Raw genomic sequence first — 26,063 nt, forward strand, 5'->3', positions numbered from 1 at the left:
ATACACAAAAGGAAAAGACAAGGGAACCAATGCATTTCACAATTTAAAAAATCAATGTAACACAAAGTAAGGCAGAAAGAGAAGATGAAAGGGACAAAAAGCTACAGGATATAAAGAAAAAAATTAACAAAACGTCAAAAGCTCTTCCTATTAGTAATTAATTTAAATGTAAATGAATTAAACTCCTCAATTAAAAGACATGTATAGGCTAAATAGATTAAAAAACAGGATTCAACTATGTCACTTTAGATCTGAAGACTTACACAGGTTGAAAGGTTATGGATGAAAAAGATATTCCATGCAAATAGTAACCAAAAGAGGGCTGGGCATGGCTATACTAATATCAAACAAAATATACTTTAAATTCAAGACTGTTAAAAGAGACCAGGAAGAACATTTCATAATGATAAAAGGGTCACTTCACCAAGAAGATACGTCATTTAATATTTATGCACCAAACATTACAGCACTAAATATACGAAGCACCTCTTGACCAAATTGAAAGGCTAAATGGACAGCAACATAATAAACTTTAATACTTCACTTTGAATAGTGGACAGAACAATCTGACAAAAGATATTATGTAAATAATGGACAACAGGATAGACTGACTGGTCTTAACTGACATGTGGAACATCCCATCCAACAACAGCAGAACTCATGTTCTTCTCAAGTGCACACAGAAATGTCTCTAAGGTAGACCACTTGTTAGGCTACAGAACAAGTCTGTCAACTTTAAAATATTGAATTTATACAAAGCATATTTTTCTGATGCTGATGGAATGAAACTACAAATTAGTAAGAAAAGTAGAACTTGAAAATCTGCAAATTTGTGGGACTCCAACAACACACCATTAAACACCAATGATTCCAAAGAAGAAATCACAAAGCAAAGTTACAAAATATGCTGAGAAAAAAGAAAATGAAAATACAATATATCCAAACTTATGGGATCCAGTAAAAGCTCTGTTAAGAGGGAAGTTTATGGCAGTAAACAAATACATTAAAAAAGAAGAAATATCTCAAATGAAAAAACATGAGTTTACACATCAGAGAACTAGAAAAATAGGAACAAACTGAACTCAGAAAGATAGAAACTCAGACAGAAAGAAAGAAATAATAAAGTTCAAAGCAGGGATAAATAGAATTAGAGAAGAGAAAAAAAAACATAACAAAAAGTTAATTCTTTGAAAACATCAGCATAATTGGCAAACTCTTAGCTAGATTAACTGAGAAAATAAGAGATAAGGCTCACATGACTAAAATAAAAACCAAAAAAGCATACACAAGTCAATACCCTTTTTATGATTAAAAATCCTCAACAAACTAGGAATGTAAGAAAACAACCTCGGGACTTCCCTGGTGGCACAGTGGTTAAGAATCAAGCCCTGGTCTGGGAAGATTCCACATGCCACGGAACAAATAAGTCCATTTGCCACAACTACTGAGCCTGCGCTCTGGAGCCCATGAGCCACAACTACTGAGCCTGTGTGTCACAACTGCTGAAGCCCATGCACCTAGAGCCCATACTCCACAACAAAAGAAGCCACTGCAACGAGAAGCCCGCAAACCACAATGAAGTGTAACCCCTGCTCGCTGCAACTAGAGAAGCCTGCGTGCAGCAACAAAGACCCAATGCAGCCAAAAATAAATTAATTAATTAATTAATTAAAAAAAAAGAAAACAACTTCCACATAACACAGAGCATGGAGAAAAGAACATAACTAACATTACACTCAATGGTGAAGTCCTGAATGTTTTTCTTCTAATATTATGAGCAAGGTAGGGTACTCACTCTTGCCACATCTGTTTAATATAGTATAGGAAGATCAAACCAGAGCAATTAAGCAATAAAATAAATGAAAGGCTTCTATCTTGAAAAGAAGAAAGTAAAATTATTTCCATTTGCAGATGATATGGTCCCATATGTAGAAATCCACAAATATTCCACATAAAAGAAACTGTGAGAACTAATAAATGAATTCAGCAAAGTTGCAGGATACAAAATCAGCACAATTGATTGTTTCTATACATTAATAATGAATAATCTGAAAAAATATAACAAAATGATTTCAGTTACAATAACATTAAAAAGAGCAAAACACTTAGGATTGAACCTATCTAATGAGATGAAATACCTGCACATAGACACTGCAAAACATGGCTGAAAGTAAGTACAGAAGACACAAATAAGTGGAAAGACATTCCATGATCATGGACTGAAAGGCTTAACATTGTTAAGATGTCATTACCACCCAAAGCAATCTGTAGATTCAATGAAATCCCTACACAATCCCAATAGCATTTGGGGGGCAAGAATAGAAACAAATAATCTCAAAATTCATATGGAATCTCAAGGGACGTGAATATACATAAATTTTTTGAAAAAGAAGAACAAAGTTGGAAGACTCAGATTTCCTGATTTTAAAACATATTACAAAGCTCTAGTAATCATAAGAGTGTGGTATTGGCATAAAGATATATAAATTGAATACAATAGAGAGCCTATAAATAAAACATCATGTATATGGTCAAATGACCTATGACAAGGGTGCCAAGACCACAAAATGGGGAAAAGGACAGTTTCTTCAACAAGAATACTCAATGGAGAAAAGACTGTCTCTTCAAGAAATGGTGATGGGAAAATTAAGTATCCACATACAAAAGAAAGAGTAGGACCCTTATATTACACCATATACAAAAATTAACTCAAAATGGTATAAAGATCTAAATGTAAGACAGCAAACTGTGAAACTCCTGGAGGAAAACATGGGGAAAAACTTCACAATATTGGGTTTGACGAAGATTTTGTGGATATGATGCAAAAATCACTGACCTCAGGGGCAGAAATAGACAAACAGGACTAAGCCAAACTTAAACCTTTGTTCTTCAAAAGGCACAATCAACAGAATGTAAAGGCAGTCTACAGAAGGGAAGAAAATATTTGCCAATCATTCATCTGATAAGGGGTTAATATTCAAAGTATAAGAACTCCTATATTATCAAAGATTAGCAAACTGAATTCAACAATGCATTAAAAAAATCATACACCATGATCAAGTAGGATTTATCCCAGGGGTGAAAGGATGGTTCAGTATCCACACATCAATCCATGTGATACACCACTTTAAAAATTTCAAAAAGAAAAATGATACAATCCTCTCAACAGAGGCAGAAAAAGCCTTTGACAAAATTCAACATCCATTTATGATAAAAACTCACCACAAAGTGGGTATACAGGGACCATACCTCAACATAATAAAGGCCATATATGACATGCCCACAGCTCAGTTGTGAAAATCTGGAAGTATTTCCTTTAAGATCAGGAATGGGATAAGGATGCCCACTCTTACTACGTTTACTCAACATAGTATTGAAAGTCCTTCCCACAGCAATCAGACAAGAAAAAGAAATTTAAAAATCCATTTTTGAAGAGAAGAAGTAAAATGGTCACACTGTTTGCAGATGACATGATACTATATAGACAGAATCCTGAAGACAGACCCCCAAAATTACTAGAGGTTACCAATGAACATGCTTAAGTTGCCAGATAAAAATTAATTTACAGAACTATGTTGCATTTCTATAAACTAACAACAAACTATCTGAAAGAGAAATTAAGAAAAACATCCCATTTACAATCACATCACAAAGATTAAAATATCTATGAATAAATCTAGCTAAGGAGAAAAAAGACCGATCCTTGGAAAACCGTGACACTGATGAAAGAAACTGAATACAGCTCAAATAGATGAAATTATATACTGTATTTAAAGATTTGAAGAATGAATATTGTTAAAATAACCATATAGCACAAGACAGTACAGATGCACTGCAATTCCTATCAAAATACCAATGGCATTTTTTACAGAACCAGAGTAAACAATTCCAAAATGATTATGGAAACACAAGAGCCTGAATAGCCAAAACAATCTTAAGAAAGAAGAAAGTTAGAGGTACCACACTGCCTGATTTTAAACTTTACTACAAAGCTAAAGTAATCAAAACAGTATGGTACTGGGACAAAAACAGACCCATAGTTCACTGGCATAGAATAGGAGAGCTCAGAAATGAACCCACAATTATATGGGCAATTAATCTCTGGTAAAGGAGGCAAGAATATATCATAGGGAAAAGACAGCATCTTCAAGAAATAATGTTGGGAAAACTGGACAGCTACATGCAAACGAATCAAACTGGACTACTCTCTTACATCCTGCACAAAAATAAATTCAAAACAGTTTAAAGACTTGAATGTAACACCTGAAAACACAAAACTTCTGGAAGAACACACAGGCAATAAGCTCTTTGACATCTTAGTAACTTTTTGTATCTGTCTCCTTTGACAAGAAAAACAAAAGGGAAAAATAAACAAATTAGACTACATCACACTTAAAAAGCTTCTGCAGAGTAAAGAAAACTATTAACCAAATTAACAGGACACCTACTGAATGGGAGGAGATCATTGCAAATGATATAGCTGATTAGGGGTTAATATTAAAATTACACAAAGAACACACACAACTCAACACTGAAAAAGCCAACCCAATTAAAATATGAGCAGAGGATCTGAATAGACATTTTTCCAGAGAAGACATACATATGGCCAACAGGCACATGAAAACATTCCTAAACATCACTAATCATCAGGGAAATGCAAATCAAAACCGGAATGAGATATCATCTCACACGTGAGAGAACTGCCATTATCAAATAAAAACAACCCACAACTATTGTTGAGGATGTGGAGAAAAGGGAATTCTTGTGCACTCCTTGTGGGAATGTCAGTTCATGCTGCCACTATGGAAAACAGTACAGAGATTCCTCAAAAAATTAAAAATAAAATTACCATATGATTCAACAATTCCACTCCTTGGTATTCACCATAAGAAAACAAAAGCACTAAAGGAAAAAATATATGCACCCCTATGTTCATTGCAGCATTATTTATGATAGTCAAGGTATGGAAGCAACCTAAGTGTCCATCAATAAAAGAATGGATAAAGAATAAATATATGTACACACACACACACACACACACACACACACTGGAATACTACACAGCCATAATAAAGGACATCTTGCCATTTGAGACAACATGGATGGACCTAGAGCATATAACAGTAAGTATAACATGTCAGACAGAGAAACACAAATACTGTACAATTTAACTTATATGTGGAATCTAAAAACAAATGAAAAAGCATAACAAAGCAGAAACAGGGACTTCCCTGGTGGCACAGTGGATAAGACCCTGGGCTCCCAATGCAAGGGGCCCGGTTCAATCTCTGGTCAGGGAACTAGATATCACATGCATGCTGCAACTAAGAGTTCGAATGCCGCAACTAAGGAGCCTGTGTGCCGCAACTAAGGAGCTGACAAGCTGCAACTAAGGACCCCGGGGGCTACAACTAAGGAGCCTGCCTGCTGCAACCTAATAAGTAAATATTTTTTAAGAAAAGAATTATTATTAAAAAAATTGCTGAAACAGAGTTACAGATACAGAGGACAAACAGGTGGCAGCCAGAGTGGAGGGGTTTGGGTAAGGAAAGAAAAAGGTGAAATAGATTAAGAGATACAACTTCCAACTGCAAAATAAATGAGTCATGGGCACAAAATGTAGTTTGGGGAATACAGTCAATAACTATGTAATATCTTTGTATGCTAACATGTCATTTCTAGAGTTATTGTGGTGATCATTTTGAAGTGTATAGAAATATCGAATTACTATGTTGTGTTAAGGAAACTAACATAGTGTTGTAGGTCAATTATAATTCAAAACAAGCAAACAAACTCATACAAAAGAGACTAGATTTGTGGGTACTGGGAGCGGGGGTTGAGAGGAGGGGGAACTGGATGAAGGCAATGCAAAGTTACAAAAAAAAAAGGAACTCCTATAGCTCAACAACAAGAAAATCAAATAATCCAATTAAAAAATGGGCTAAGGTCTTGAATAAATATTTCTCCAGAGATGATATACAAAACACCAAAAAGCATATGAATAGATGCTCAGTATCACTAGTGATCATAAAAATACAGTCAAGGGGCTTCCCTGGTGGCGCAGTGATTGGGAGTCTGCTTGCCGATGCAGGGGACATGGGTTTGTGCCCTGGTGTGGGAGGATCCCACGTGCCACGGAGCGGCTGGGCCCATGAGCCATGGCCACTGAGCCTGCGCGTCCGGAGCCTGTGCTCTGCAATGGGAGAGGCCCGCATACCACAAAAAAAAAAAAAAAAAAAAAAATACAGTCAAAACCACAATGTGATATCACCTCATACCTATTACGATAGCTAACAACAACAAAAAAAACAACTGTTAGTGAGGATGTAATGAATAAAATATATTCTGTGAAATGCTGGTGGGATTATAAAATGGTGCAACCACTATGGACATCAGTATAATGATTCCTCATAATATTAAAACAGAAATACCATATGATCCAGCAAACCCACTTCTGGGTAAATGTACAAAGTAACTGAACTCTATCTCAGAGGGATATCTGCACTCCCATCTCCCATGTAAAGTGCAGCATTATTCATAATAGCCAAGATATGGAACCAGACTAAGCGGTCATTGACATATGAATGCATAAAGAGAATGTTTCTATATATGGATAAATGTATACTATGATAGGATTTATATATATAATTCATATAAATATATGTATATAAATATGAAATATCATTCAGCAATACATAGAATGAAATCCCACCATTTCAAAAATATGGATGAACCTGGATGTATTATTTTAAGAGAAATAAGCCAGACACAGAGAGACAAATACTGTATGATCCACCTTATATGTGGGATCTAAAAATATCATACTCACAGAAGCAGGCAGTAGAATGGTGCTTGCCACAGGGTAGAGGTGTGGAATATGGGGCCTCGTTGGTCAAAGGGTACAGACTTTCATTTAAGCAAGGTGAAAGTTCTAAACATCTGTTTCACAACAATGTAAATAGACAACACTACTGCACAGTGCACTTATAATTGTTAAGATGGTCAATTTTATGGGATATGTATTTTACCACAATAAAGAAAACGTTTAAAAATGATAACACTTGAGGATTAAAGTAAAAAATAAAGCACTATAGGGCTTCCCTGGTGGCGCAGTGGTTGAGAGTCCGCCTGCCGATGCAGGGGACACGGGTTCGTGCCCCGGTCCGGGAAGATCCCACATGCCACGGAGCGGCTGGGCCCGTGAGCCATGGCCACCGAGCCTGCGCGTCTGGAGCCTGTGCTCCGCAATGGGAGAGGCCACAACAGTGAGAGACCTGTGTACCGCAAAAAAATTAAAAATAAAAAAATAAAGCACTATAAAAATATTAATTTAATAAAATGGTAGATATACTATATGTACTTCTGTTCCTTGAAGTGGATATTAAATTTCAAACTGTGATATAGTTACTGGAGAGATGGGAATAAAATGCATACCAGAGCAATTCCTGCAGCAAACTTTGGATCGCATGCCATTCCATGATATGTTGCTCCCACATAATTAGGATGGTCCCTATAACTAAATAATAAAATTTTTCTTGTGGATAAACGCACTTTAAATTTTTATAAACTTAATGATCTTTTAAGAATTGGATTCCTCAATAATGCTGCTGCTTTCTTTTAGACGTGAATATTATGTATCATGTCTAATGCTTTCAATCATGTTGTATTTGGGTAATCTCCCACAGTGCCTACAAAATTAAGTTCTAAAGGCAACTTTAGCATCGTATGATACACAGCTTAAAATCCAGCAGTGCCTAATCCTTCCAGCAATTAATCACCACTGTTGTCAACACTGGATGGATATAATGCAAAGACATAAAAGTCAGGGTAGATTACTGCCATGATTTGCAGGTTGTAAAACCTTAGACTGCGTGAAAAGTGTTGGATTGGACAGAATGAGAAAGACAATATGCAGCACAGTCACTAGGAAAAAGAGAGATGGGATGTATTCTGTCCTCACACATTTCAGTCCTTAGTTAATGCTGCTCCTCCACCCCCAAGCCTGACCTTAAATTCCACAGAGACACCCAGAGATTCATAAATATATTCCATATTGCTTAAGATCTTCAGAATCGTGTTTCTGTTTTTTCCATCGAAAATAATCAAACTAGTAAAATAAAAATCTATATAAAGACTCGTGACAGTTACAGTGCAAGCAGTTAAACAGCTACACTTTAGGTCAGGATAGAAATACCATTAGGTCACCACATTACCATACTTATGTTTTCCAGTGTAACCAGCTTTACATGCAATTATTGCATTCTGTTAACTAATGTATGCTTTATTTAATGTTAAAATGCTGGTTTCAATTATCTACCTCTGGGAAAATCTTTAAAATCATAGAGGCCCTATGTTTTCCCGAGGCTTTACATATTATCAGTTCTTTAAATTTCCATAGGTAAGCAGCCCACTCTGAGGATAATGGCCTACAATGCTTTCGTGTCTTACATTTTATTAGATTTTTATAGCTTGCATTTTGCCAACAGTACCCACATAATCTATTTTTGAGATGTCTTGTCATCATAAATAATAAATTTTGTATATAATTTTCATGGTTAACTTACAAGTAATTTGATAAACTTTATACCAATGAAAATAAATCACTTACATTAATAAGTATGGCATATCATGGGACCTTTGAAGTAAAAATTTTTCTCTCCATGACACAAATCTTTGTAGAACTTCATTAGCATCCCCATTAGTTGAAATCTTATTTTGATCTGACCAGAGCTCCAGAGAAGTTAATGTAACCAACACTTTAAGCTGAGAATACATCTGAAAACAGAAGATACATGATATATGGTTTTAGGTAATCATAAATGTAACACTATATCTCTCTATGTAATGTTAATATATTCAATTTACTAATTTTTAGAGATGAAATCCATCGGTGGAAGAAACTAGTTGGTAGGACTATATAGTTTATAAAAGTGCATATGCTATTTATTCAAACAATGCTACTGTATTAATATGAATGTTTCTTATTTAAATATGAAACATAAATACAGTGTTGATGAGACTAAAGATACGGACAACTTTCTCAGATGCAAGTGCCACTTCAGAGCCCATATAATCATACTGAAAGGCAAATTTTGTTTTTTAATCACTAATAAAAATGACTAAACTACCACGTTTCAATGGGTATAAAAATGTTAAAATAATGCAGTGCTCAAGTGAAAGGACAAAAGCAGAATTAAGACTTATCACATGCTTAGTAAGTTCTAGATTTAAGCCTAGGGACATTACATATTAAAATGTGATGGTGATGAGTATCTTCTTCTTTATGCATGTAGTTATTTAGGATCAAAAGTTAAGGTTCCAAGACTGCATAACTAATAAGGGTAAGAACCAGGACTCAAATCTCTAACTAAACTCCTAAGTCTTTTTTGCCTGCTCAACTGTGTTGCCATCTTTTGTCTTCATTCCCATAAGACAACATGACTGTATATCCTGGAGAAAAACATGTACTTTCTAAACACAGAGCTCTGAGCACTACATAGTGAACAATTTCAAGAACATGTCTTCATTCAAGGGAAAAAAATCACAACATTTTTCACTGAAACATTTCTAATTTTGTGTGTACACGTATTTCTAAGCTTACTTATAATTAATGGTAGAGCAACTATATATATACATATATATATATACACACACATATATATAATTTAACAAATTTAGATATAGAAAATTACAATCATAGTGAGGGATTTTTACATAGTTCTCATAATCGTTAATAGCTCAAGCTGACAAATTTACAACAAGCAGCAAATTTACAGCAAAAATATTAAAGGTTTTAAAAACTCAAGCAAGCTTTGATATAATGTGCATATATACAAGCTTATATAAAAAATGAGAGGGATATTTTTAAAGTATACCTGAAAGTTTTATATAAATTGACTCATATTAGGCCATAAAACATCGGAATATAAAACACAGTATCACTTAGCTCACATCATCCAACCACAATGCAATCAAGTGAACTTGATTGTAAACTTGATAAAAAGTATTTCAATGATGTTATTTTTACTTAGATGGATAATTGATTGTGGATATATATGATCTTATTCTATGTAAATGCACACTGAAAAAAAGCTACAAATGCAATTTACAACTTACTTTCACATGGAGACAGCACAAGTAACAAAGGGAAATAGTATTAATAAATCTGAGTAGAGAGAATATAGCTGTTCTTTGTATTATTCCTATTCCTGTTTCCAAATACAATATTTAAAAACAGAGATAAAATAAAGATACTTTCAGATGAACAAAAACTGAATTCAAATGAATTACTACAGGTTAAACAGAAATATCAGAAAAACCAACCTGTGAGAAGGAGAAGAAATGTAGAGTTTGGAAATAGTAAATATGAAATATGTTTTTCCTTTCCTTAATTTCTTTAAACAACAATTGGATATTTAATGTAAAATAATTTATTTTGTGGTTGATTACACAAGAAGAAATAAGACAGACTACAATAATATCACAAGGGGTTACACAGGATTTTACTGATGAAACATGTTTACATTTAAAAAAATATATTATTGAAGTGTAGTTGATGTACAATATTATATAAGGTACAGATGTACATAACAGTGACTCACGATTTTTAAAGGTTATACTTCACTTATAGTTGTTATAAAATATTGGCTATATTCCCTGTGTTGTGCAATATATCCTTGTAGCTTATTTGCTTTATACATAATGGTGGATACCTCTGAATCCCTACCTCTATTGTGCCGCTCCCTATTCCCTTTTCTCAATGGTAACCACTACTTTATTCTCTATATCTCTGAGTCTGTTACATTTTTTTTATATTCCTAGTTTCCTTTACTTTTTAGATACCACATATAAATGGTATCATACATATTTGTCTTTCTCCCGGTGACTTATTTCACTTAGCATAACAGAGCCTCCAAGTTTATCCATCCTGTTGCAAATGGCAAAATTTCATTACTTTTTATGGCTGAGTAGTATTCCATTGTGTGTGTGTGTGTGTGTGTGTGTGTGTGTGTGCGTGTGTGTATCACATCTTTATCCATTCATATGTTGATGGGTATTTAGGTAGCTTCCATACCTTGGTTATTGTAAATAATGCTGCTATGAACACTGGGGTGCATGTATGTTTCCAATTAGTATTTTCATTTTTTTCAAATATATACCCAGGAGTATAATTGCTGCATCATATGTTAGTTCTATTTTTAATTTTTTGAGGAACTGTCATACTGTTTTCTACAGTGGTTACATCAATTTACATTCCCTCTAACAGGTGTACAAGGGTTCCTTTTTAACCACATTTGTTACTTGTGGCCTTTTTGATGATAGCCATTCTGATAGGTGTGAGGTGACATCTCATTGTGGTTTTGATTTGCATTTCTCTGATAATCAGTGATGTTGAGTATCTTTTCATGTGCCTGTTGGCCATCTGCAGGTCTTCTTGGGGAAAAATGTCTATCCAGTTCTTTTACCCATTTTTTTTTTTAATCGGGTTGTTTTTTGATATTGAGTTGTATGAGCTATTTATATATTTTGGATGTTAACCCTTTATCAGTCATATAATTTGCAACTATTTTCTCCCATTCAGTAGGTTCACTTTACATTTGTTTATGGTTTCCTTTGGTGGGCAAAAGCTTTTAACTTTAATTAGGGACCATTTGTTTATTTTTTTCTTTTGTTTTCTTTGCCCAAGGAGACAGATGAAAAAAACCAAACCAAAACAAAACAAAAAAACATTGCTATGATTTACGACAAAGAGTTTTCTGCCTATATTTTCTTCTAGGAGTATTATGCTCTCCTGCCTTACATGAAGTCTTTAATCCATTGTGAGTTTATTTTTCTATATTGTGTGAGAAAATGTTCTAATTTCAGTCTTTTACATGTAGCTGTCCTGTTTTCCCAGCACCACTTATTGAAAAGACTGTTTTTTTCTCCATTGTATATTCTTGCCTCTTTTGTTGTAGATTAATTGACCATAAGTGCATGAGTTTATTTCTGGGCTCTTTATTCTCTTCCAGTGATCTATGTGTCTGTTTTTGTTCCTGTATCATACTATTTTGATTACTGCAGATTTGTGGTATAGTCTACAGTCAGGAAGTGTGATGCCTCTCTCTGTTCTTCTTCCTCAGCACTGCTTTGGCTATTCGCAGTCTTTTTTGTTTCCATACAAACTTTAGAATTATTTTTTCTAGTTTTGTGAAAAATGCCATTGGTATTTTGATAGGGATTACATTGAATCTGTAGATTGCCTTGGATAGTATGGTCATTTTAACAATAGTAATTCCTCCAATCTATGGAAACAGTGAATGTTTCCATCTGTTTGTGTACAGGTCTTTCACCTCCTCAGTTAGATTTATTCCTAGGGAGTATTCTTTTACATGTAGTGGTAAAATGAGATAGTTTTCTTAATTTTTCCTTCTGATAGTTCACTGTTAGTCTATAGAAATGCAACTGATTTCTGTATATTAATTTTGCATCCAGAAACCTTATGAAATACATTGATGAGCTCTCCTAGTTTTTGGCGGTGTCTTTAGGATTTTCTATGCATAGTATCATGTCATCTGCAAACAGTGACTATTTTACTTCTTCCTATCCAAGTTGGATTGATTTGATTTCTTTTTCTTGCCTGATTGCTGCGGCAAGGACTTCTAATACTATGTGGAATAAAAGTTGTGAGCAAGGACATGTTTGTCTTGTTCCTGATCTTAGAGGAAGTGCTTTCAGCTTTTCACCATGAAGTATGATGTTAGCTGTGGGTTTGTGCTAATATGAGCTCTATTATGTTGAGGTATGTTCCCTCTATGCCCCCTTTCTGGAGAGTTTTTCTCATAAATGGAGGTTGTATTTTGTCAAAAGCTTTTTCTGCATCTATTGAGATGAACATCTGTTTTTTTATGTGGCTGTTGGCTATCTGTAGGTGTAACACACTGATTTTTTGGTGGATATTGAAAAATCCTTGCATCCCTGGGATAAATTCCACTTAATCATGGTGTATGACCCTTTTAATGCCTTGTTGGTTTGCTAATATTTTGTTGAGGACTTTTGCATCTATGTCCATCAGTGGTATTGGCCTGTAATTTTCCTTTTTTGTGATATCTTTGTCTGGTTTTCATACCAGGGTGATGCTGTTCTCGCAGAATAAGTTCAGAAGGGTTCCTTCCTCTCCAATTTTGTGGAATCATTTGAGCAGGATAGATGCTAACTCTTCTCTTAACTGTTTGGCAGAATTCACCTGTGAAGCCATCTGGTCCTGGACTTTTGTTTGCTGGGAGTTTAAAAATTACTGATTCAAATTCATTACTGGCAATTGTTCTGTTCTTATTTTCTATTTCTTCCTGGTTCAGTCTTAGGAGATTGAACATTTTTAAGAATTTGTCCATGTCTTCTAGGTTGTACATTTTATTGGCATACAGTTGTTCACTGTAGTCTCTTATGATCTTTTGTATTTCTGTGGTGTCAGTTGTAACTTCTCTTTCATTTCTGATTGTACTGATATGGGCCCTCTCTCCTTTTCCTTGATGAGTCTGCCTAAAGTTTTATCAATTTTGTATATCTTTTCAAAGATTCAGCTCTTAGTTTCATTGGTCTTTTCTATTGTTCTTTTATACCTATTTCATTTATTTCTCTTCTGTTCTCCTTATGCTTTCTTTCCTTCTACTAATTTTGAGTTTTATTTGTTCTTCTTTTACTAATTCCCTTGGCTGTAAGGTTAGGTTGTTTGAGATTTTTCATGTTTTCTGAGACAAGCTAGTGTCTCTATAAACCTCTCTCTCAGAATTGCTTTTGCTGTGTCTCAGATTTTTGGATCACTGTGTTTTGCTTTTCATTTGTCTCCAGGAAGTTTTTATTTCCTCTTTGGTTCTACAGTGACCCATTGGTTGTTTAGTAGCATATTGTGTAGCCTCCGTGTGTCTGGGGGTCTTTTGCAGTAGTTTTCTTGTAGTTCATTTCTAGTCTCATAGCATTGTGGTCAGAAAAGATGCTTGATATGAATTCAATTTTCTCAGATTTACCGAGGCTTGTTTTATAGTCTAGCATGTGGTCTATCCTGTACAATGTGCCATGTGCAGCTGAAAAGAATGTGCGTCCTGCAGCTTTTGGATGGAATGACCAATATATCCATTTGGTCAAATGTGTCACTTAAGGCCTTTTATTCCTTACGGATTTTCTGTCTGGATGATCTGTTCACTGATGCAAGTGGGGCACTAAATTGCCTACTGTTATTGTGTTACTGTCAATTTCTCCCTTTATGTCCATTGATATTTGCTTTACAGATTGAGGTGTTCCTATGCTGGGTGCATGTATATGTACAATCGATATATCTTCTTTTTGGATTGATGCCTTGATCATTATGTAGTGTCCTTCTTTGTCTCTTGTAACAGTCTCTTTTTAAAAACTATTTTGTCAGATATAAGTATGTCTAACCTGTCTTTCTTTTGATTTCCTTTTGCATGGAATACCTTTTTCCATCCCCTCCCTTTCAGTCTGTGTGTCTTTAGATCTGGAGTGACAGTCTTGCAGGCCATACGGGTCTTGTTTTTGTATCCATTCAACCACTCTATTTCTTTTTTTATTGGAGCGTTTAGTCCATTTACATTTAAAGTAATTATTGATATGTGTGTTCTGATTTCCATTTTGCTAATTGTTTTGGACTTGTTTTTAGTAAGTCTTTTTTGTTCCTTTCTTCTTCTTTTGTTCCCTTTTCATATGATTTGAAGACTATCTTTAGTGTTATGTTTGGATTCCTTTTACTTTTGTGTATGTGTATCTAGTATAGGTTTTTGGTTTGCAGTTACTGTGAGGTTTTTATAAAGATATAGATATATAGATATGAATGACGGTTTTAAGTTGCTGATCTCTTAATTTCAAACACATTTTAACAACCATGCATGAATACTCTCCTCCCCTCACAATCACTGTTTTTAATATCTTATTTTACATCTAATTGCATTATGTATCTCCTTATTCCTTATTCTGGATATAGGTGATTTTGTTAAAAGACATAAGTCTTTTAACTTTCCTTCCAGCTTTGCATGTGAGATGATATCCTAATTTTACTGTATGTTTGCTTTTACTAATGAGCTTTTTTCTTTCATAATTTTTATGTTTCCAGTTTCTGGACCTGGCTTTTTTCTTAAGCAAAATTGTTTTGACATTTCTTGTAACACTGGTTTTGTGTTGCTGAACTCTTTTAGGTTTTGCTTGTCTGTATAGATTTGGATCCCTGTATCAAATTTGAATGAGAGCCTTGCTGCATACTGTATTCTTGGTTGTAGGTTTTTCACTTTCAACACATTAAATATATTGTGCCACTCCCTTCTGGACTGCAGAATTACTGCTGTAAAGTCAGCCGATAGCCTTATGGGAATTCCTTTTTATGTTATTTGTTGTTTTCCTTTTCCTGCTTCCAATATTCTCTTTTCATCTTTAATTTTTGTCATTTTTATTACGATATGTTTTGGTATGTTCATCTTTGGGTTAATCCTATATGGACTTTCTGGGCTTCCTGGATCTGGATATCTGTTTCATTTCCCATGTGAGGGAAGTTTTCAGCTATTATGTCTTCAAATATGTTTTCAGTTCCTTTCTCTCTCTCTCTTCTCCTTCTGGGACCCCTAAAATGCAAGTATTAGTGTGCTTGACGTTGTCCCAGAGGTCTCTTAAACAGTCCTCATTTCCTTTCATTCTTTTTCCTGTTCCACATCTGTAATTTCCATTACTCTGTCTTCCAGCTCATTGATCCATTCTTCTGTATCATTTAGTCTACTATTGATTACTTCTAGTGTATTTTTCATTTCTGCTATTGTATTCTTCATCTATGTTTGGTCATTCTTTATATTTTCTAACTCTTTGTTTAAAATTTCTAACGTTGCTCTTGCTCTGTGCATCCATTCTTCTGCCAAGTTCTTTGATCATCTTTACGAGCACTACCATGACCTCTTTCTCAAGTAGGTTGCCTGTCTCCACTTCACTTAGATCTTCTTTTGGGCTTTGATCTTGTTCCTTCATCTGGAACGTGTTCCTCTGTAGCCTCATTTTGCCTAAGTTAGTATTTGTATGTTTATGTACCTGATAAGTTGGTTGTGTTTCCTAATGCGAGAGTGGCCTTTTGCAGGAGACCTCCTGTGTGTTCCAGCAGCATTCTCCACTCTCTTCACCTGTGGTATAGACTCAGGTGGTTCCCCAATGTGGGCTGTGTGGGTCTTCCTGTTGTGGCAGGCTGACTATGTGGGAAGTCTGGTGGGTTTGCTTGGCCCCTGGTTCAGGTGGTTGCCAGTGCTGCCTCAGGCACAGGCTGCCAGCTGCTGGTTGTCAGGCAGGTCATAAGGCAGCTGACTGTGAAACTCCAGGGGGCTCTGGGGATAGTACTGGCTCGCTGCTGTATGGAGTCAAGGTCCAGAAGACTCCAGGGCTGTAGCCCTCCCACTGGTGGGTGAAGCCAAGTCCTGGGGTTCCTGCCAGTCTACTGGTAGGCAGAGCTGGGTCCTGGAGTCTGGTTGCAGGGCCCAGGGGTCCCAGAGCTAGTGTCATATCATTATTTCCTGTTAATACTTTTATAAAAACTATTTAAAGATCTGAATATTTCCTTTTATGCCAAAAATCTAGAACATCATGAAACTCATTGAGAGACTTATACAAAATTACTAGTGATAACGGACAAAGCAAGTTTTTTCGTTAACTTGCTGCCTGCCCATAAGTTTTTGCTAAAACTAATTGTATAAACAAAAAGTTCCATAATCAAATATGTTCCTATGAATTATTCTTCCTATTTTTTAAAAATGGAATTTCCAACAGAGAACCCAAGCAATTACACAGCATAAAATAATCTTATAAAAGATAATATTTAATAAAAGGATCTTCAATTGAGTAATAAATGAAATAGCTTATTTTAAAATGGAAATTGATTTAAGAAAGAGTTTCACCACAATTTTGGGTGGATCCAGAAGTATATGCAACTAGTTATAATCCAATAGATTACAGTGCAATACAATCCTCCCTTATATATGAAGTTTTACATTCTTTCTATTAAAAATTGGTATTGATTCCCCCATGCCAATGGAAAGGCAATTGACAACATTTTTTATGTACTGCTATACTGAGATACAGATTTTGAACAGTGACGTATATCTGTATTGCAAATAAAGATTCTTTTACATATCCCCTTTCAATTTAAATACAAAAAAGATACAATGAAATATATCAATAATGCATACCAAGGCTTTATCCATAATGACTCGTATTTTCAGAACTCTTTTCAACAGCACACCAGAATTTTTCTGCAAAGCAGAGAACATGAATTAAATAAAACATTTAATAATTTTTACATTGTTTGTGATTATCATGTACATTATATAATTATATACATACAGACACACACACACATACAGAGTTATAGATAGATATACAGACAGAAAGATAGAGAGATATAGGTAGATAGATAGTTAGGTGGTAGATACATATACAAATACATAAAGCTATAGATATTAGAGAAATAAGAGGATTGATGCCCACTGAGTAAATAAGCTGGTGAGATTCTGTATGAAAATTTTAGGAACAAATCAGAAGCTTTCACCTTATATTCTTGAGAATTAGAATCCTCAAAAAAGTTACTGAAATGAGGGAGAATCCTTGTTCCTTCCTCTGAAAACCTTCCTCTTGGTCCCTCACCCCAACCTTCAAGCTAAACAAATTCCCATCAACTTTCCCCCTAACGTTATCTCTATTTTATCATCATTTTTGTACTTGTAATTATTTATATTAACTTTATTGTGGCCTACCCTCAATAAAATGCATCTATTTTAAGAATAAAGTTACATGAACTGGTAGCAATATTTACACCCATGCAACCATTTCCATCACTAAAATAAATAATGTTTCCATCACCCTCTTCCAAGTTAATAGCCTACAAGTCTCAAGGCAACCAGTGATCTGCTTTCTCTCACCATAGGTTACAATAACTTACCCTAGAATTTCACACAAATGGAATCATATTGCATGTCTTCTTCTATATCTGGCTTCTTTCACTCAGCACACATCTGTGTTGCTGTGATTATTAGTGATCCATTTGTTTTTATTGCTATGAAGTGTGCCATTTTAGAAACACAAAACAGTTTGTTTATACATTAACTGTTGATGATCCTTTGGATTATTTAATCATCTTAGCTATTGTAAATATAGTGGCTATGAATATCCATGTACAGGTCTTTGGGCAGTTATAGTCTTTCATTCTTTCTTGGTTACTTAGAATTGGAAAACCTGATCCGCATGATACTTGTATATGTGTAAAGCAGTACAAAAGTTCCAGATTACTTTCTAAAGTAGTTTGATCATTCTGCTTTTTCTCCAAGAACTAATAAGAATGTCAATTGCTCCACATTCTTGCCTGTATTTGGTATTCTCAATCTTTTGCATTGCATGCATTCTTGTCAGTCTGTACCGAGATCTCACTGAGGTTTTAATTCGCAGTTCTTGGGTGATTAATGATGTTGAACATCTCTTCACAGGCTTATGGCTCATTAATGTGGTTTCTCCAAGTCCCCTACTAGAAATTTTATGTTTAGCCTTGACTATGCTCTAATTCATGTTTTTGGAATAAGGGTCAATTCCCATTTTATTCCACGTGGAAATCCAATCTTCTTGCATCATTTGATGAAGAGATCATTCTTTACTTTTCAAAGGCCTTAGCACCTTTGTGGATAATAATTTTGGCAAGAGCACTTGGGTCTACTTCTCATCTATTGTGCTCCACTGTCCTATACGCCTACCCTTATACCAAAACCACAATATGTTTCTCCACAGCAGGGGTCAGCAAAAGACGGCCCATGGTATGACCACCTGTCTGTAAAAAAATATTTTATTGGAACACAGCCACCCCCATTTGTTTATAGTTTGTCTATGCTGATTTCACGCTGCAAAGGGTGAGTGAAGTAGCTGCAACAGAACATATGCCCCACAAGCCTGAAATATTTACTATCTGGCCGCTTAAGAAAAAGCAATGTAAGTCCTTCACCTTGTTCTTTTTTTCAATTTTCAAAACTCCTTGACTCTTCTAGGTATTTGCATCTCCTTATGAATTTGAGAATCAATTTCTACAAAATGTCTTCTGGAATTTTGATTGGGATTACACTGAATCTACAGGTCAATTTGGGGAAAATGAATATCTTATCTTTCTTTTTCCCTGTGACTTTGCTAGACTCTCTTAATTAGTCCGGATTGCCTTAATGGAGGTTCTTTAGGACTTTCTATGTAGAGTTAGATCACTAAAGAAATAGGGTTATTTTTCCTTTCAAAAATTTATACCCTTTATTATTATTCTTTGTCCTTTTGCACTACCTAAGAACTCTAGTAATATGTTGACTGGAAGTAGTGAAGGCAAACAACCTTGCATTATCCCTATCTCAGGGGTGGTTTTCTTCCATTTGGGGCTATAACAACTATACCATAGACTAGGTGGCTTAAACCACAAACATGTATTTCTGACATTTCTAGAGGCTGGAAACTTCAAGATCAACACACAGGAGATGTGATGGCTGGTGACACCACTCTTCCTACTTTGCAGATCTCCTGTACGCTCATGTGATGGAGAGCAGAGAGAGGGATCCCGTACCTCTTCCTTTTTGTATAAGAGCATTAATCCCACCATGAGGGCCCCACCCTCATACATAATCTAACCCTAATTACTTTCCAAAGGCTTCAACTCCTAATACCGTCCTATTGAAAGTTAAGGTTTCAAAACATGAATTTTGGGGGAACACAAGCCTGCAGTCCATAACAGGAGCAAAGCATTCAGTTATTTACATTCTTTACGTTAGCTGTGGATGCTAATAGATGCTCTTTATGAGATCAAGGAAGTTTTCTATTCCTACTATTTACCATGAATGTGTACTGAATGTTGCCAAATGGTATTTCTGAAACTATTGCCATGATTCTGTGGTTTTCTACCAAAATCTGTTAAATTCATGCAATTCCTGTTTTCTTTACTGACTTATGTAATATTGTCTCAAAGTCTTTGAAAAAGCACACATGTTTTTGGAGTATAATGGCAACTTGACCGGATAACAAATTGCTGGGATATTGTGTACCTCCCTGGAGAAGCCATTTTCTCTACTCCCTAGTTAGACATTCTGACTATCTTACAAGCACTACATTTTGGCAAAGCTAATTCCAGTCTGAGTTTTTCTACCTTTGTCGGTGACTTTCTTTGAGGCCAAGATGCCTATAGCATTATTCATTATTTATTGATAAAGTCCAAAATACATTGTATCTTGGTGTCACCGGTTTTCATAAGGATTTTTTGTAATTTGAAAATTTTCAAGTTCAGGACTTCTTTATTTCAACAGAGTTTTCTTCCTTCATAAGTTGGAATACTTTGGTTGTGATTTTATTCATGAATGACAATATTGATTATCCTGAGTTTCCATTAGCAATCTTTCACACTCTATTAGTCAGGGTTCCCCAGAGAAACAGAACCAATAGTATATGTGTGTATATTTACACATTTCATATACTTATTATAATTAGATGTATTACAAGTAATTGGCTCATATGGTTATGGAGGCTGGCTGGTTAGCGGGATGGAGACATGGAAAGAGTTGATGCTCCAGTTCCAGTTGGAGAGCTGTCGGCTAGAGAGTCCTGTCTTACTCAGGGGAAGTTACATCCTTTTCTTATATTCAGGACTTCAACCTATTGGATGAGGTCTACCCACATTCTGGAGGACCATCTGCTTTACACAAACTCCACTGATATAGTTCTTAATCTTATCAAAAACACCCTCACAGAAACACCCAGAAAATATGACTAACCATCTGGCACTGTGGCCCAGGGAAGTTGATACATAAAATTAACCATTACACAGTTTTGGTTTTCTCTGCCATCATTTTTATGTCATTGCTTTCTCTATTTCTTTAACCCTGACTATAACATCACCTTGGGATTTTAGCACAGTGTCTATTCTGTTATTCACTCGTTCTATTGTCAATGTCTTTCATTTTAAAAATGGCTTTATTTTTCTCTTGCGTTTATTTCTTGAGCACCTCCAGGATCTTTAATAAACAGACTGTGTAAGGGTAGACATGTGAGTGCTAAAGAACATTATCTCTGGGGTTGTATTATTTAGGTTAGAATTTTAAAGCTGTAACTTACTGGAGGATTTCCTAGGATAATGATTTAAACTCTCTAGGTCCCTGCTTCCTATCTGAAGAGAGGGACAATGGTCCTCACTCTCAGAACTGTAGAAAGAACTGGAAAGACAGGGTATACTGTAAAGCTCTTAGAACAATAGGTGGCACCTGTGAGGCAGACCATGAATATATAACAACATCAATATGGTTTTTTAACTCACTTTGGATCCTGTATATGTCTTATATGCTATATTTATATTCATTCTTATGCCTCATGTTTATTCCTTTTGGAGTCTTCTTCTTTTAGAATACATTCATTTCTTTTGTGTCAAACTTTTGTTGAACAAATGGTGGGGATAGGTGACTTATACTATAATTCAGCAGTCCCCAACCTTTTTGGCACCAGGGACTGGTTTCATGGAAGACAAGCTTTCCATGGACTGGGGTGTGGGGATGGTTTCAGATGATTCAAGCACATTGCATTTATTGTGCACTTTATTTCTGTTATTATTCCTTTGTAATATATAATGAAATAATCATACAACTCACTAGAATGCAGAATCAGTGGGAGCCCTGAGCTTGTTTTCACTTGCCACTCACTGATCGGGTTTTGATATGAGTCTACAAGCAATTGATTTATGATGGTCTCTGTGCCGTCAAACCTCTCTGCTAGTGATAATCTGTATTTGCAGCTGCTCCCCAGCGCTAGCATCACCACCTCAGCTCCTCCTCAGATCATCAGGCATTAGATTCTCGTAAGGAGAATACAACCTAGATCCCTCCCTCGCATGTGCAGTTCACAGCAGGGTTTGCACTCCTATGAGAATCTGATGTCACCACCAATATGACAGGAGGAGGAGCTCAGGCAGAAATGTGAGCGATGGGGAGCGGCTGTAAATACAGATGGAGCTTCGCTTACTCGCTGCTCACCTCCTGCTGTGTGGCCCCATTCCTAAAAGGCCATGGACCAGTAATGGCCCGCCAGTTGCTATACTTGCTTTATAAGAAATGGCCAATTATCCAAGAATGATGTTTGCTCCTTCTCCAAGAGAGAAGTCTGTGAGAGATAGCTGTCCAGGGCCAGCAGCATCAAGGAGGAGATGATATAGACACTCTTCCCTTAACTCCTGTCTAGATTCAAAAACTAGTGGGGGACAGTTTGGGGCCCCGTGTTGAAGCTAGAAAGGGAAACAACCAGCAGTTTCATCCACCTTGGTCTTTGCCTGAGCAAAGCACATATGTGATGTTAAGCCACTGACAGTCAGGAATTGGTTGCTTCAAAATCTAGTGGTATTTGACCTAATAGTGGTTCTCAAGAAGAATACAGTTTGAGGAAGCATACATAGTTGTTCCATCTTTTGATCTGACTGAAAGTTCACTGTATTTGGCAACTACCCCTTATGAATTTGGTTGTGATTGTGGTTGGCTATTATTTTCATTCGGGATGAGATTAGAGTCTCTTTTTTTAAAAGTGTGGTTCGTTTCACACATTAGGAAGGACAATTCACAATAGGGAGGAAAGAAATGGCTTCAACCAAAAAAAATCTCAATTTTATAGCTCTGACTGGGTATAGAATTATAGGCTGGAAATCACTTTTCCTCCTTTTAAGTAACTGTTGTATTGCCTTTCAACCTCCAATATTGCTGCTAGGTAAGACCATGCCATTCTGCATCTTCTTTATATATAAAAAACCAGATTTTTTAAAATATTGGTCCAGAACCTCCACTTAAATCATTCTGAGAATTTTTCGTGGATTGTTTTGTGATTTATTCAACTCAATTTTCTATGTTTATTTGTACCAGAACTCAGATTGCATCACCCATATTGTTATTTTAATTGAATTTCTTATCTCTCAAATTTCCCTGTCATTTTTGTTTATATTTTAGTTTTCGTGTGATTTCTGGAATTTTATCTTGTGAACTTTCTTTTGAGCTTTTACATAGGTTCAGCATGCTTTTACCTTCCAAGAACTGTTATCTGCTGAGTGTTATTTTTTAAATAGCACTCTGTTCTTATTTTGGGGTGAAATATTTTCTCCTGCCTCTCTGAGGATATTGTCATTTTGTTTTCTTCACTCTCTCTATTCCTTGGGACCTCAGGCTTTAGCACTTTGAATTTTTCCATGTCTCTATCTACCATATTCAATTGTTTCATCACATGTCTAGTGCCCCTTCATATCAGGCATTGAGCATCTGACAGCTTATTCCAACATCTATGACCACATACGGAGCTTATGGCCTGCTGTCTTCACAGAGAGTAAATTGTCTGGGTTGTTTGCTGGGAACACCCTGCTGTCAACATGGTTAGTTTTGATTCTTTTGGGTGGTTTCATTCCCTCCTGGGTTCTAATGAACATCTTGGATTGTGTAAACCTGTTTCCCAATATCTAGTGTGCCAAGTTTAATTTACAACAGAAACAATCGATTAGGAGAGGAAATCAGGTTTTATACATATTTATACAGCTTATTTTCAACCACTTCTCTTCCTAGGCCCACCCTTAATATCATTTCCTAAGGTATTCGGACTTGCAGTTCCAAAAATATTTGAGTAGTTCTGTAGTGTGTATCAAGTTTCCTATAGCCTATCCCAATTGCCAGTTAAGGATTCAGCTTTTTAGTGGCTGAATCAGCTGTCTATCTGCTATTCAACTTCCAGTGTTATTACTATTCTTCTGTTCTGTTTGTGTGTGTATGTTAATGCCATGTTAAAAACTCCTTTTCCCTTTAGTGGGGTTTAAGGAAGGGGCAGGGTAAATGCATGTGTCCAATATGTCTTTAACAGGTAAGCCCTTTATGTATTTTGTTTGTTCTACTTTTCACTGGTTATCATGAAGGCCTTCACCTTGATTATGAGTTTATTTGTGTTTCCTCTCATAAATGTCCAAACATGCCTAAAATATAAGATTTTATTTTATTTTTCTCTCTCTCTTTAAAATATCTGTTATATTGAAGATACTCACTTTGTCTATTTGTGCTTGGAAAACATGCTTGGAAAACATGCTTCTCTAAAGCTATAGATTTAAGCCTATCAAATTCAGGGTGAAAAGCAATCATTTAATTCACAAACATGTCAGTACCCATTCTTTCCATTCATTCCTGCAGTGATATCCCTGGCTTCCTCTAGGTTCTGAACTTTTAGTCTCTTTTATTTCATTATTGCATTTTGTTTTGTATCCAAACTTTCCATAATTAGTCCCAGTTACCTTGCTTTACTACATTAGAAACTAGAGAGAGCAAATGTTAATAGTAGTAGTAGCGATATTTATTGATCACTTATTTTTCCCATATATGCTAAGTCATTTTCAATTATAAATTTATGGAATCTTTAAAATATTTGTGTGAGTTAGGGATTATTTTTATTATTGGATTTTTACAGATGAGAACATTTAAACACATTAGGATGATGGTACTCGGCCAAATTCTTGTGGCTACAGCCTGACCCACCTGAACTTCAAGCTAAGGCAGCTGGAACTGTATGCTATCTCTGTCTCTTCCCATCCCTCTCTTATTGCTGATTCACTGGAGGGGGATGGCTTCCAGTGCAGTGCTCTTTGTCTTTCCCAAAGCATGTCAATCCCTTCAGGTTTGCCCACTGCCACAGAAGAGTATTCATGGAATCCTTTAAAGTTATCCAATTTACTTCATGTGACACTGCTCTGTTTCAGTTATGAAAATGGTCTGCAACTGTGTCCAGTGTTGTACTGCAATATGCAGATGGCATAGGGTTAGGGGTCACATCTCAGTTCCATTAAAAATGAAATTTTCATTTCTATATATGATTATATTTTATCATTTTTATGACTTTCTGAAAGGGCAATTTTACTAATCTGTATTTGTACCAACATCTTTGGCAAAATAAATAAAAGCATATTAAAGCAACAGTGAGATGGAGATCATCAAAAATTAAATTCAAGTTTCATTCATTATGATTTTGTTCTGCTTCTCTAAACAGGATATCTAATTTTCATGAGAATATGTGGACAGAGATTCATTTCCTTAACCACTGATGGCAAAATGTAAAGTTGTGCAATCACTCTTAAGGAGGAATTTAGTATGTATATATATCTAAAAAACTTTGGAAATATGCCTATTCTTAGATACAGGTATTTATAAAAGAAAGTGTGACTGCTCAAAAATTTGATACATTACTGCTGTTCATTTCTGGATTAAAGTAAAAATACAAATATGCAGAATATGCCATAATTTTGTAAAGTAGATATTTTAAGTTTATATATATATATGTATAGCATGAAAATATATATATTATATATTATATATATATATTATATATATATATGTATTTCATGAAAAAGCATGAAAGAGTACAAATTAAAATAATTGCCCTGAATTCCACACAACATTTTCTCTAGAAAACAGTATTATGGTCATTTCTTATTTTCCTTATGTATACATTTAATTTTAAATCAACATTAACTAATGTTAATTTAAAATAATAATAAATGTAACATAATTTAATGATAAGAGAAAATGTGCATTATCCTCTTAACAGCAATTTTAAGGGGAAATTTCAAAGAAGCATATATGATTAGATAATTTTTTGTTAAATAAATCTTCTTTTATAAATCAACCTCTATAACTAGATACAGTAAAAGAATTAGAACAAATACTCCAAAGTTCTAAGAGCACTATATTAGACAATGACACTTCAGACGATTTCTTGCCTCTTTTCTACTTTTACCTTTTCTATCAAAATAACACTTTCTTACAAAGAAAAAAAATGCACTGGAAAAACTGATGACAGAGTCAGAATCAGCAAATTTGAGTATCATTGTATTATTAGGTTGCAAATTCAGTAACAGTGCAACTGTGCATATATGCATAAGAATACTTGCAATTAAGTATATGGGAGAATATTGATTTTTGGATTATATGTTTATATCTATTACATTTTTAAATATTATATGACTAAACAGAAAATACTTTAAA

The 26,063-nt window shown here is 35.2% G+C and overlaps 1 protein-coding gene across 1 annotated transcript in view; it reads right to left on the reverse strand.

Moving 5' to 3' along the window:
- The window catches only part of LOC115838659 (A disintegrin and metallopeptidase domain 3-like), a 98,254-nt gene that overhangs the window by 50,258 nt on the left and 21,933 nt on the right, over window positions 1–26,063 (reverse strand). Inside the window, exons 7-10 of the mRNA XM_060291509.1 lie at window positions 17,208–17,270; window positions 9,007–9,078; window positions 8,609–8,775; window positions 7,435–7,516 (exon numbers count right to left, since the gene is read on the reverse strand). Coding sequence (XP_060147492.1) covers window positions 7,435–7,516; window positions 8,609–8,775; window positions 9,007–9,078; window positions 17,208–17,270 — 384 coding nt within the window. The remainder of the gene's footprint in view (window positions 1–7,434; window positions 7,517–8,608; window positions 8,776–9,006; window positions 9,079–17,207; window positions 17,271–26,063) is intronic.

This window comes from Globicephala melas, chromosome 21 (genome assembly GCF_963455315.2).
Source record: "Globicephala melas chromosome 21, mGloMel1.2, whole genome shotgun sequence".
In the NCBI taxonomy this organism is placed as follows: Eukaryota; Metazoa; Chordata; class Mammalia; order Artiodactyla; family Delphinidae; genus Globicephala; species Globicephala melas.